Source organism: Pogoniulus pusillus, chromosome 4, assembly GCF_015220805.1.
Source record: "Pogoniulus pusillus isolate bPogPus1 chromosome 4, bPogPus1.pri, whole genome shotgun sequence".
NCBI lineage: Eukaryota > Metazoa > Chordata > Aves > Piciformes > Lybiidae > Pogoniulus > Pogoniulus pusillus.
The window spans coordinates 3,461,312-3,474,637 of NC_087267.1; the positions used below are offsets into that span (position 1 = coordinate 3,461,312).

At 48.1% G+C, this 13,326-nt stretch overlaps 1 protein-coding gene across 1 annotated transcript in view; it reads left to right on the plus strand.

The window, feature by feature from the left end:
* Window positions 1-2,171: 2,171 nt before the first annotated feature.
* WIF1 (WNT inhibitory factor 1) overlaps window positions 2,172-13,326 on the plus strand; it is a 42,605-nt gene continuing 31,450 nt past the window's right edge. Inside the window, exons 1-2 of the mRNA XM_064141991.1 lie at window positions 2,172-2,804; window positions 3,423-3,562. Coding sequence (XP_063998061.1) covers window positions 2,672-2,804; window positions 3,423-3,562 — 273 coding nt within the window. The 5' untranslated portion in view covers window positions 2,172-2,671. The remainder of the gene's footprint in view (window positions 2,805-3,422; window positions 3,563-13,326) is intronic.

A 13,326-nucleotide genomic window follows, 5' to 3' on the forward strand; every position in this document is an offset into this window, starting at 1 on the left:
GAGCAATAGAGAGCTCCTCCGGGCAAGGGGGAGGAAAGGGAAGTCGCTGCACCACCCTGGGCAAAGAGCAGCCCCCTCCGCCGCCGGGCCGCGGGCTTGCAGTGCCAGATTCAGCCAGCAGAGGGCGATCTCTCACCGGCTGTCCCTACCGGGGGCCCTCGAAATCCAGCCGCCCGCTAGCTCGCCCGTAGAGGGGAACCGCTGTACCGGGGCGGGCCGGGTAGAGTGACAGCACCCGCTGGGTGCTTCCAGCAGCCGGGAAAAAGTGAGTTAGAGAGCAATGCCATCCACAGTTATCCACCTGCCTGTATATATGGTGCAAGCACGGGAGAGTGTGTGCATGATAAACCACATCGTAGGTAAAGGCAATGCAGGATCTGGTCCTGATATAAATCACAGAACTGTTTAGGCTGTAAAGGGCCTTTATGATCATCGAGCCCAACTGTTAACCCAGCATTGCCAAGTTCACCATGAATCCATGCACCTGAGCACCGTATCTACATGTCTTCAATACCTCCAGGAATGGTGACTCCATCACTTCCCTGGGTAGGCTGTTCCAGGGCTTGAGAACTCTTTCAGTGAAGAAATTTTTCCCTAATGTCCAACTCAAACCTCCCCTAATGCTAAATGAGTCATTCCCATTTGTCTTATTGCTTGCTACTTGAGAGAAGAGACCAACACCCACCTTCATGCAAACACCCTTCATATGGTTGTAGAGAATGAAAAGATCTCCCTTTCCCTAGGCTAAATACCAGCTCCCTCCAGCTGCTTCTCATAAGACTTCTGATCTAGAACCCTCACCAGCTCTGTTGCCCTTCTATGGACACCTCCAGCGTCACAATGTCTTTCTTGTAGTGAGGGGCCCAAAACCTAACACAGTATTCAAGGTGTGGCCGCATCAGTGCCAAGTACAGAGGCAGGATCATGTCCCCCTACTCATGCTGGTCATACTATTTCTGATACAGGCCAGGATGCTGCTGGCCTTCTTGGCCACCTCACACACTGTCAGCTCGTGTTCAGATGGCTGTCAGCAAACACGCCTCCAAGTCTTTTTGCACCAGGCAGCTTTCCAGCTGCACCTGCACACAAATATGTGTGATAAATAATAAATAATAATAAAAAGCAGTAAATAATCACTCCTAACAAACATCAGAGATAGAGCATTTCTCTTAGAGTACATATGCTGACTCTAGCTTTTGAGGTCTGGAGAGTGGTATTCCAGCCTACATTTGCCCACGTATGTGTTCCTTGGGTAAACTTATACAGATCACTCCCTCCCCATGTCTCAGCTAGCTACACATAAAATGCAGTGAAGCTGGAAGCAGAAGTGTTTTAAAGTGTTGGAAGGTGCCTTACATACACTTGTGCATGGAAAATGTGGGCATGTTGTTTCGGTGTCATGATTACAGGGTATTTATGAATATGGGCTTATACACCCATGCACATGTAAATATGTGTGTTGCTCTCCAGTGCTCATGTGAGCTTTTCTAGGAAATTTGACAATAAAATCCTGAGCAGACAGAATGACAGAAGTAAGGGAGAGATACCTGCTCTAGGACAGGAACTGCAATGCAGGGTTAGTGATGTGATGCATCCACAACAGCGGAAGATTCCTTAAGAGGAGCTTCAGGAAAACCAAAGAGCACAGCATGTCACTGGGAAGGTGAAGTTATTTCATGTGCTGAACTTACATAAACATTTCGGCTGAAGTTCAGCATACTGGATACTTTTGAAAGTATCCAGACAAACTAGAAACTTTTCTTTATTCCTCTAAAAGGCACGGTTCTGATTAAATAACTTTTTAAACAGAAAATTCTTTCAGCTTTACTAAGTTTCTATATTGAGCCAGTTACAGTTTCTATGTAAATACCAACATTTCAGTGTTTTTTTCTGACTCCACTATTCCCGAGCTCTTCGGACAAACACAAGACGAAAGCCTTTTCTGTCTTTGGCACGTCGCCACGTTCACCCACAGCTGAGAAGAGCTGTCCCTGCTGCACCATCGGAATGATGGCTCCGTGGCCCGACTTGCCAGTACGAAAGAGCACTTCATGCAGCCTTGCTGGATCCTGCTAGGAACACCTGCCCACCTGCAGCCAGGTGCCATTTCAGCGATGCTTCTTCAGTCCCGACACAAACGCAGGCTGTAAAGATGACCAGGTGCGCCCAAGCTTAGCTTTATCACGCAGACGTGAGTTCCTTCAGCTGCGCTTTTGTGACTGCGGTGCTGCCGTCTTGAGTGCCAGGCTGCCCCGGTGGCGTGCTCAGCGAGAGTGGGGCAGGGATAGGCGGCACTGAGTGCACGGCATGTGCCAGGCTCTGCTACTCCGAGGCACGCCTCCCGGAGAGCACCCTGTTATGACACTCGGCTGTGCCCGTGCCGGCGGCCTTCCGGCCCCGGTGCAACGAAGTGCTGTCTCGTTACAGCCTCGCTCCGCGCTGCTCCACCGTGCAGCTGCCCTCCTCGGCTGGGATAGGAACGCGCCCGGAGGAGCTCAAACTCCCTCGCCACCCACCGAGAGCCGCGCCCCCCTCTCCGCCGCCGCCGCCGGGACCTCCCCGCGCCGCGCCCTCCTCCCGCCGGCGGGGCCGCCCCGCGCCTGTAGGCGCACAGTGGCAGAGAGAGGCGCGGCCGGAGCGGCAGCGGCGGGTCCCGGGCGGTGCGCGGAGCATGGCCCCAGCGGGGCGGCTGTGCGCCGCGCTGCTCTGCGGCGCCCTCAGCCTCTGTAGTGTGCGGGCCGCGCCGCGGCAGGCCGACACGCTTTACATGTGGATCGACGCGCAGCAAGCGAGAGTCCTCATCGGTAAGCGGGGACGCCACGCCGGGTGCCGCGGCGGCCGAGAGTGCGAGCAGGCTGCCGAGAGTGCGAGCAGGCTGCCGAGAGTGCGAGCAGGCTGCCGAGAGTGCGAGCAGGCTGCCGAGAGTGCGAGCAGGCTGCCGAGAGTGCGAGCAGGCTGCCGAGAGTGCGAGCAGGCTGCCGAGAGTGCGAGCAGGCTGCCGAGAGTGCGAGCAGGCTGCCGAGAGTGCGAGCAGGCTGCCGAGAGTGCGAGCAGGCTGCCGAGAGTGCGAGCAGGCTGCCGAGAGTGCGAGCAGGCTGCCGAGAGTGCGAGCAGGCTGCCGAGAGTGCGAGCAGGCTGCCGAGAGTGCGAGCAGGCTGCCGAGAGTGCGAGCAGGCTGCCGAGAGTGCGAGCAGGCTGCCGAGAGTGCGAGCAGGCTGCCGAGAGTGCGAGCAGGCTGCCGAGAGTGCGAGCAGGCTGCCGAGAGTGCGAGCAGGCTGCCGAGAGTGCGAGCAGGCTGCCGAGAGTGCGAGCAGGCTGCCGAGAGTGCGAGCAGGCTGCCGAGAGTGCGAGCAGGCTGCCCCTGCGGCGCACAGCCCGGCTCGGCGGGACTGCCGCTCATTGCCCCCCTTTGCCTTTGGCAGGCTTCGAGGAGGATATTCTGATCGTGTCCGAGGGGAAGATGGCTCCCTTCACGCACGACTTCAGGAAAGCCCAGCAGAGAATGCCCGCTATTCCTGTTAGCATCCAGGCCATGAACTTCACCTGGCAGGCAACGGGACGGGTAGGTACAAAGATGGGGTCGCGGCGGCTCTTTAAACTCAGGCAGGTGGTTTGGCTTTGGAGCAGTTGAGAAAAGCCTCTCCGAGGTGTGCTGAGGAGGCTACGGCTGCGAGTAGCTGCCGTCGTGCCCCTTGCCGACCGCCGTGGGCAGCGTCCGAAACCTTGCGGGGTCCGGAGGTACCGGCAGGCGCGGGCATCGGCGGCACGGGAAGCGAAGGGCCATGGGGAGGGCTGGGGACCGGGGAGAGACGCGGACGGGTCGCTGGGAAAGCGCTTCTGGAGGCAGGGCTGTATGAGTATCGCGGGCGGCGGAGAGCCTGGCAAGCTGGCCAGGCATGAGGCGGCGGCTGAGGTTCACCGGCGAGCCAGCGGTTAAAGTTTAGTTTTAGTAGAAGTCTTCCCGAGAGTATTTATGTGGGTGCAATTCTCTCTCGGCTTTCTTCAGCTTATGCACATGCACTACAGGTTATTATTTACTGATAGCTGTGTGCTAAGTGTGCACACTTAACGTGTAGTTCCGGCACATCATAATCCTGTTCTGTAGACCTAATTTCACCAAGCTTAATTGGAAGACTACGTAAATCTGCAGTGTGCTGGATCTCTTTGGACTCTTTTGTTGAAAAGCTAAGAATGCGTGACATTTTTGTCAATAAACATATGCATGATTTAACACACTGGCAACATATGTGCATAAAGCTGAAACACTGTTGCATGGCCACAGAAAAAGAAATTGTAAGGTAAAAACGATGGATAAAATTAATTAGCTTTAGCAATGCTGGACATCGGCTTTATACAGCAAAGAGCATGGTAAAGATGAAACAGTATTTACCTCCAAATATTTAATGAGAATTAGGTGTGTAATTGTGTTAATTGCAGCTTCACAAATTTGTGTGTGGTTTTGATTGTTTTAAAATACTCTTTCTAGCTACAGGACTTGTTTGGCTTTGAGGTGTTGTCTGAGGCACTTGTAGTTTTTGCTGTCCTCACAATGCCTTTCAATTTAGGAAACACTTCACCTCCTCTTTTAGAGAGGGAGGGGAATGTGGAGAGACAAAACTTAGTCACAAAGGCTAAGTGACTTACTCAAAGTCTTTGACATTCCAGCCCAGCTTTACAGAGAAAACAACTTTGTCAAGGGTAGACTTTTAAATACCTAGAAATAATTAGTGTGTTTTGGAACTGTACTTCCTGCTCTATTTCTTGGCCAGCTTTCACTTGGGGTCCATGATAAAGCTACCTTATTTTCTGTAAAGGATAACTGAGATGTTAGACTTAACTATGTCCTCCTCTTGTTGTCCTTTCTTATACTCTCCTTCCTTTTCTGCCTGCAGGTAGCTCCTTAGGAAAAGGTGATTGCAGCACAGATTTCAGTGAGGACAGTGGAAAGCTTAAAGACAGCATAGACAGATGTTCTCCTTGATGCAACTGGCAGGACAAAAATCCCTTCTGAGCAGCATCAAAGCTCTCTAACCCATTATTTCTCTGTGCTGAATGACCTGATTCCTGTTAAATAAAACATTATTTATAAGTGAGATAGCTAAGTAGTTAAAGCACCATGGTTGTGCTACTCTGTTCCTAGAACACTGTGTTAACATTCACAGATGTCAAAACCGAGGCTCTGTATTTGGAGATTTTATAATCCCATCTAGCTACTTCTTGCAAATTCATCTGTGTGGACAGAATGTAAACATTGCCACTCCAGTCTTTATGGCTGTGGATATTTAGATACTTACGCAGGTCTGCAGATGAAGAGCAGGGTTTCCACCAGCAGCCTAAGCTAAGGAAGGAGTTTCACCTCCTTTGTGTTTCAGGGGTTGGGTTAAAAATTAGACACACTTGGAATCTTAGATTTTGGTTTTTTTTCTAATCACCAATAGTCCTGTTGAGTTTTGCATCCACTAGAGGTGAGTACAGCTGTCTGTTACTCACAGTTCTTGCACTCTTCTGTGGAAAATAGGACACTTATTGTTCTGATGCCACCCAGCCCTTTACATTATGAGAAGGGGAAAGAAATAGAACAAGAATACTCATTCTGTGACCATAGGGCAACATCATTGCTCACAGTAACTTTGCAAAGAAAAGTAGGATAAAAGTTATTGGGGGGAAAAAATGTGGCAAAAGAACACAGTTTCTTCAGAATGTCCAGTGGTTTGTGGGAGTGAGAGGTGAGTAGGTTTTAACAGGTGGAAAGGAATAAAGGAAATGGGAACTAGCATTCTTTGAAGAAGGCATTCAAGATACTGAGGTACTAGATTGCTTTTGGTTAAACAACTGTTAACTAGCACACAGTTGCCTTCTGTTTGGTAAAACCAAAACAGGTTCTTCTGTGAGTCTTGTCTCTGAGTCTTTATAGATATTTTAGCTTTGTATCCCACTGAATTTTAAGATGTTTCTCAAGGGCTCCAAGGTTTTGGGGGCTGTCAGTAGTATATGCTGCCGTCTCTAGCAGTAGCTACATCCTTTTGGGGTCTATAGGTAACAGACTACTCTTAAGTAAATGCAGGAGATCCTATCTGTGTCATTATATGGTTCCTTGCCTTGATCTCAAGACAGGGGAGGGAGTGTCTATGTAGGTGCCAGCCAAGGTCAATTCACCACATCTGGAATCTCCATAAGAACAGGGCTTAATGTCTCCTGACATGCACCTTGCACCTCTGTTTACACCCGTGGGAAAGTGCACATTGCTTCTACCTGCTCCTGGGATAAATAATGATCCAAGATGTGAGTAAATAATGCAGCCCAGGCAACTGGCAATATTCCTGCTTCATGACATCCACATTCTAATTAAAAAGTGTTTGTTGAAAGGAGCATTTTTATGCACTAGATGATACCTGTATTCTATGTAAACTGAAGTGGTGAAAGCCCACTACATTTAGGTGTCACATTTCTGATACAGTGCCCTGTATCCATTTTATGTGGAAAAAGCCATTCTCACTAGAAACTACTAACCAAAGAAAAGCATTGAATGTTTCTAGTCCTTAGTCCAGTAGTCTAGTTAATGATGAGAAAATACTGGGAGAAACACAAGATGTAAGGATCGGCAGTGGCTGAATACCTGCACTTTATGGTGAAATCAGGATGAGCCAGGGGTTATGAGAAGGCTGAAGTACTGCAGAATGGGATTGTTACAGTTTTGTGCACTTTATATTTTTACCTATGAATTTAAACCTAAGATTGCAGATGTTACATTTTCTTCAGGAAAAAAAAATCACCAACCCAGTCTCATTAAATTGCTGCTTAGAAATGTTGCTCCTTGATATGAAAAAAAGCAAAAGTCAGTGGCAATATATAGCATGCAGTAGTCATCTGCGTGACCACTAGAGCTCACTAGTGTTTCTTGGTCTTGTGTGTGTTTGCTACCAAAGGAAAGGTCCTCTTGCAAAGACTGCACTTAAAGACTCCCCAGTGAGACCGGGATTAGACTGTGTTATGGTAATACTTCAGCACATTTCACTGCAGCCATCACTTGAAGGTACCAAAGATAGCAGTGATAAGATCATTTTTACAGCATTTAAGAACTTGTGACAAGGATTTAAGCTTCAGATCCACAAACCTCAATATGCTTAGCTTGCAGTAGGACTCTGACAGCAATAAAATTTAATTCACACGTGAGTGAATATTGGTGGGAGAGAACCATGTCAAAAAGAAGAAAGAAAGAAAGAAAGGAATGATCAGTGCACAGGAGAGAGTAGCAGCTGAGGTGATTTAGTAAACAGAAGATGAAAAAAGAAACCCAAAAAGCAAGTTGGAATTTTTGTTCTATAGCAGTCTCTGGTCTGATGCAGAGAAGTAACCAGTTTGGGCCGCGGTTTGCCCAGAACACTTTGTTCCTTTCAGATGTGGGAGAAGTATTTGTGATCAGATGAATTGGTGTAGCAGCTTGTTTTCTAATCTCAGCTCTTGTGAGTACCCCATGGCTCCTCTCCTGCTGCACAGTTGAATGAGTGCCCACAATGTGACATCTGAATACTCAGTCCTGTAGGTCAATATAGGAAGGACATGGGCATGATGGAGCAGGTCCAGAGGAGGGCCACGAAAATGATCAGGGGATTGGAGCACCTCTGCTGCAAAGAAAAGCTGAGGGAGCTGGGGTGGTTCAGCCTGGAGAAAAGGAGGCTCTAGGGAGACTTAATAGCAGCCCTCCAGTACCTGAAGGGAGCCTACAAGACTGTTTACAAAGGTCTGTGGTAGTAGGATGAGGGGCAGTGGTTTCAAAGTAGAGAAAAGCAGATTTAGACTGGATGTTAGGAAGAGGCTTTTTACTATGAGGGTGGTGGAGCACTGGAACAAGTTGCTCAGGGAGGTGGTTTGGGCTCCATCCCTGGAGATAACCAGAGTGAGGCTCAAGAGGGCTGTGGATAACCTGATCTAGTTAAGGATGTCCCTGCTGATTGCAGAGGGGGCTGAACTAGATAACTTTTGGAGGTCCCTTCCAACCCAGACCATTCTATGATTCAATGCATGGGATATGGCTCATGTGGCTGGAGGATGAATGTATATATCTCTCAGTGCATGGATATTGCATGTATATTGTGTGCTAAAGTTATATACAGTCTTATGTTGCCATTTTGTTATATGGCAGTGGTGGTTCTGCCTTACTACAGGAGATGTGCATCTGTGTACAAAGGGATCAAGTGCTGGGGAGAGGTCTTTAGTCTGAGAGTGCTTTTAGTCACAAGGGTGCAAATTTAAGGGAGAAATTGAAGTATAGCAAGGGCAAGCACAGAGTCTTGCGCTTGGGAGAGCACAACCCCATGAATCAGGATAGGTTGTGGGCTGACCTGTTGGAGAGCAGTGCAGGGGAAAAGGACCTGGGGGTCCTAGTGGATGAGAGGTTAACTGTGAGCCAGCAATGTGTTCTGGTGGCCAAAAAAGCCAATGCCATTCTGGGGTGTATTAGAAGGGCTGTGGGTTAGTAGGTCAAGAGAGGTTCTTCTCTCCCTCTACTCTGCCCTGGTGAGCCAGCATCTGGAATACTGTAACCAGTTCTGGGACTCTCAGTTCAAGAAGGACCTCAGGATATTGCTTGAGAGAGTCCAGCGCAGAGCCACAAAAAAATGCTGAAGGAGAGACTGAGGGAGCTGGGGCTCTTTAGCTTGGAGAGGAGACTGAGGGGTGACCTCATCTATGTTTATACAAATGTAAGCAGTCAGTGCCAAGAGGAGGGAGCCAGGCTCTGCTCAGTGATGCTCAATGCCAGGACAAGGGGCAATGGGTGGAAGCTGAGGCAAAGGAAGTTCCATGGAAACACGAGAAAGATTTTTTTTTTCACTGTGAAGGTGATGGAATACTGGAACAGGCTGCCCAGGGCTGTTGTGGGGTCTCCCTCTGTGGACATATTCAAGGCCCACCTGCATGTGTGCATGTGATCTGCTCTAGATGATCCTGCTCTGGCAGGGGTGTTGGGCTGGATGATCTCTCAAGATCCCTTCCAGCCCGTGACCTTCTGTGATTCTGTGAAATGTCAGGAGCATGCAGTCCTCACAGCCCTTAAAAGAGGCAATTGTACCTGTCCTTACTGGAAAGACTGGGTTATCTCTGATTAAAGAGTTACTCATAGCCTTGAGTAAAGCAAAAAGATGCTCATCTCTTAGGAAGAAAGAATATATGTTGTGTGTTTTCTAGCATAATTTCTGTATTGTAAAGTAGAGCTTAGAAAGCAGGTTAGCAGTTTTAAGGCATTAGGGATGCAATCCTGTGCTCCATTGAAACATGACTGTTTTCCCAATAAACTGAAAGAAAAGAAGCAGCACTACATTGCAAAACTTTCCTTCAAAGGAATTGCTGAGCTTTTGGTAAATATCTTATTCATACCCACTGATTACAGTGATGCTTTTCAACTAAAATACTTCTCATACACAAAATTTAGAGGTTTGGGTTTTTTTCCTATTAAAAATATGACTGTTTTGGAAGTTTGGTCAAGGCAATTGCATAAACTTGTGCTCCTGGGACTTACAGTAGTGCCTTCACTGTGGTTTCACGTCACCAAACATGTGACATGAGGAAATACTTTGTTTTCAAACCTCTGTCCCGAAACTTCTATGTGGAATGTGAAGATGTTTACATACTGTGAGCATGATTTTTAGACAGGGGGCTCTCATATCAAGAGCACAGCTCTGAACCTTTAATATTTAGATGCTGCTTAGCTGTGGTATTTTACGTCTCAGTGTTGTAGACATGCCACCAGGGATCAAAGTAATGCTGTAGAGATCCCACTTTCTTAGTAAAGCAGGCATATGCCAGCCATCTGTTGTATCTGCTGATAGAAAACAGCAGTAAAGTTTCTCAAAGCTTTGCCAAGAAGGGGAAAAAAAAGGGGAAATTTATTGCTCAGCAGAGATGAGTTACAAGGCACCTTGTAGTGTAAGCTACATCTGGTTTCCATAGTAATTTACATGGAATCTATGTAAACTACACAATTATTCTTTTTACACAGCAGTGTAAAGCTGCATTAAATAAACCATTCTTCCAGGTTTTCATTGTTTAGCCTTTCTTTCTATAAAGGTTCTAATACATTTATAACAAAACTAAAAAAAAACCAACCAAAAACCCAGCCAAACCCAAAACTTAAGTTATAAAAATCTTTCCACTACTTTTACAGTAGGAGCTGCATTGTAAAGCAGAACTGTTAAAAAAAGAACTGGACCTGACAGGGCACCCCAAGGCTGTGTTTTGTGAAATCTACAGATCGCTCTCTGTGTTACCCACAGTTGGTTTGGTTTGGGTTTGTGTTGTTTGTGTGGTTGGGTTTTAGTTTTGTTTTCTGAAATAAAACATCCAGGCTGTGTTTCTTTCCTCTTCGTGGGAGTGAAAATATTTTTCTGTCAACATCACCTCTTTTTTGCAGGCAGTTTGCCAAGTGTGTTCTTAGCGGTCTGAAGTTAATGCTGTTACGAGTAGTGCTGTGGAGTAAAAGTAGTAGCCATAACAAGAACGAACTGAAGGGATTTTTAACGTGTATGATGGCTTATGTTGGTATCACACTTTTCAAAGAGGGATTTTTTTTTTGGTGGCTGCCAAGTAACAGTGATTTGTTTCTAGCCAAGCGAGTTCATAGAATCACAGAATTGTCAGGGTTGGAAGGGACCTCAAAGATCATCCAGTTATAACCCCCCTGCCATGGGCAGGGACACCTCACACTGCATCAGGTTGCTCAGAGCCCCACCTAGCCTGTCCTTAAAAACCTTCAGGGATGGGGCTTCCACCACTGTAAAGAACCCTTTCCTAACATCCAGTTTGAACCTCCCTTCTTCCAGTTCAAACCCATTACCCTTCATCCTGTCATTACAAGACCTTGTAAATAGTCCCTCCCCATCCTTCCTGTGGGCCTCCTTCAGATATTGGAAGGCCACTAGAAGGTCTCCTCAAAGTCTTCTCCATGCTGAAGAGCCTCAACTCTTGTAGCCTATCTAATCATAGAATCAACCAGGTTGGAAGAGACCTCCAAGATCATCCAGTCCAACCTAGCACCCAGCCCTATCCAGTCAACCAGACCATGGCACTAAGTGCCTCATCCAGGCTTTGCTTGAAGACCCCCAGGGACAGTGCCTCCACCACCTCCCTGGGCAGCCCATTCCAATGCCAATCACTCTCTCTGGGAAGAACTTCTTCCTAACATCCAGCCTATGCCTACCCTGGCACAACTTGAGACTGTGTCCCCTTGTTCTATTGCTGCTTGCCTGGGAGAAGAGGCCACCCCCCACCTGGCTACAATGCCCCTTCAGGTAGTTGTAGACAGCAACCAGCTGTCCTCATAGCAGGTGCTCCAGCCCTCTGCTCATCTTTGTGGCCCTTCTCTGGGCTCCATCAGTTCCCTGTCCTTTTTGTGTTGGGGCCTCCAGAACTGTACATAGGACTCCAGGTGAGGTCTGATGAGAGCAGGGTAAAGGGGGCAGAATCAGCTGCAGGTATGTGTTTCAGTAAAAGCAGAAGAGTTTTTGGTGTTTTCTGCTATGCAAATGGATTTTTGACATAAAAGTGTATATGGAAGAATCACAAAATCAACCACATTTTGTATAGGTTGTTGAATGCAAAGGTATCTTTGCATTCCCCCTTCTATTTGGCTTGTGAAGACTGATACTTTGAATTCTGAATTGTAATAAACTGTGATTGGGATATAATAGATGTGATAATGTCATGAAAGATTGGCTCTTATACAAATTTAAGTTGATGTCCTTGTACAAGGAGCACCTTGTGCTAGTCCGAGGTAAACCACAACACACTTGAGCTATCTGTGATGTTTTGAGCTGTGCTAATAGTATGAGGTACTAGAAGTCCTGCTCAGCCAGTGTGGAATGGGTTGCCTGGGGAGGTGGTGGAGGCACTGTCCCTGGAGGTGTTCAAGCAAAGCCTGGATGAGGCACTTAGTGCCATGGTCTGGTTGACTGGCTAGGGCTGGGTGCTAGGTTGGACTGGATGAGCTTGGAGGTCTCTTCCAACCTGGTTGATTCTATGTGTGTCTTGGGTGGCAGCCTGGCAGATGATGTGTGTGAGCTCACAGTCCTCTGCATCACTGGTGCTCCCAGTCTCTGCTGAGACCTCTCAACCTGTAGAAGAAGCTGCAGAACATTTTTTTTCCTTGCACTTAACTTATAGAAGAAAGTACTGTATAGGGAAACCCAGGCATGTCCTGAAACTCCTGTGAGGCATGTATGCCAGAGTGCTCCAAACTCCTTTCTTCTCTCCCCTCAAGGGTTTGAATGGGGAGGAGAAGGAGACATGAAAACTGCTTTCCCCCCAGCCCTGCAGGCTTGAAGGGGCAACAGCAGGAGGCGTTTCTGCAGGTGTGCTGCCTGGTGTGGGAGCCTGTGCTGCAGTCAGGCTGGTGCTTGGCTGGGTTTTTGTGCCCAGTATAAAATGGCAGATGGACACTTTGTCTAGAAAAGCATGAATAGAGCAAGGGAGAAGGCGAGGGGATTCCTGCCTTGACAGGGTTCCTGCTGTGACAGAATGCCCATTTTGGACTGTCTCTGCTTTTGGACAGCTTCTACCTTTTTACATGGCTGTCAGTTTTACCTCGTCCCTGCCTTTGGATGGTTCTCCCCACTCTTCTCTCAGGTGACCAGCACCAGAACGAGAGGACACAGCCTCAGGCTGCGCCAGGGGAAATTTAGGCTTGAGGTGAGGAGAAAGTTCTTCCCTGAGAGAGTCATTGGACACTGGAATGGGCTGCCCGGGGAGGTGGTGGAGTCGCCGTCCCTGGAGCTGTTCAAGGCAGGACTGGACGTGGCACTTGGTGCCATGGTCTAGCCTTGAGCTCTGTGGTAAAGGGTTGGACTTGATGATCTGTGAGGTCTCTTCCAACCTTGGTGATACTGTGATACTTTTGCACCATTCTGTGCAAACTTGCGAGCTTGGCAAGTCCTGGGGTCCCTTTGAGAGAGGGCTGCTGGTGGCCCCCAGACCAGACTACTCTCAGCCCCAGTTTGGTTCTCCCCTGCCACTGCTGAAACAGCGTTGCTTCCACGAATCCTTGTCTTGTGGCAGCCGTGTCTCGAGGCATTCCTGCGTTTGGCAGCTTTGCCACTCACCTTGGGCTTCTGCCACGTGGATGCACAATACTGGATATTGCTTGCAGTGTCAGGAGGCAGCTGAGCTGCAGAGAAATCCAGCAAGGGTTCACCTCCAATTTCCTATCTCGCTTCCATGAGTAAAGCCTGCTGTTCCCTTAATTCTCTGCTCAGCCTGATTGATAGTGGGGCAAAGCTGCGTTTATAGCTTAGCCTTTTCCATTTCCTGACTTCCTAAATCTCTGCATTTGTCCGT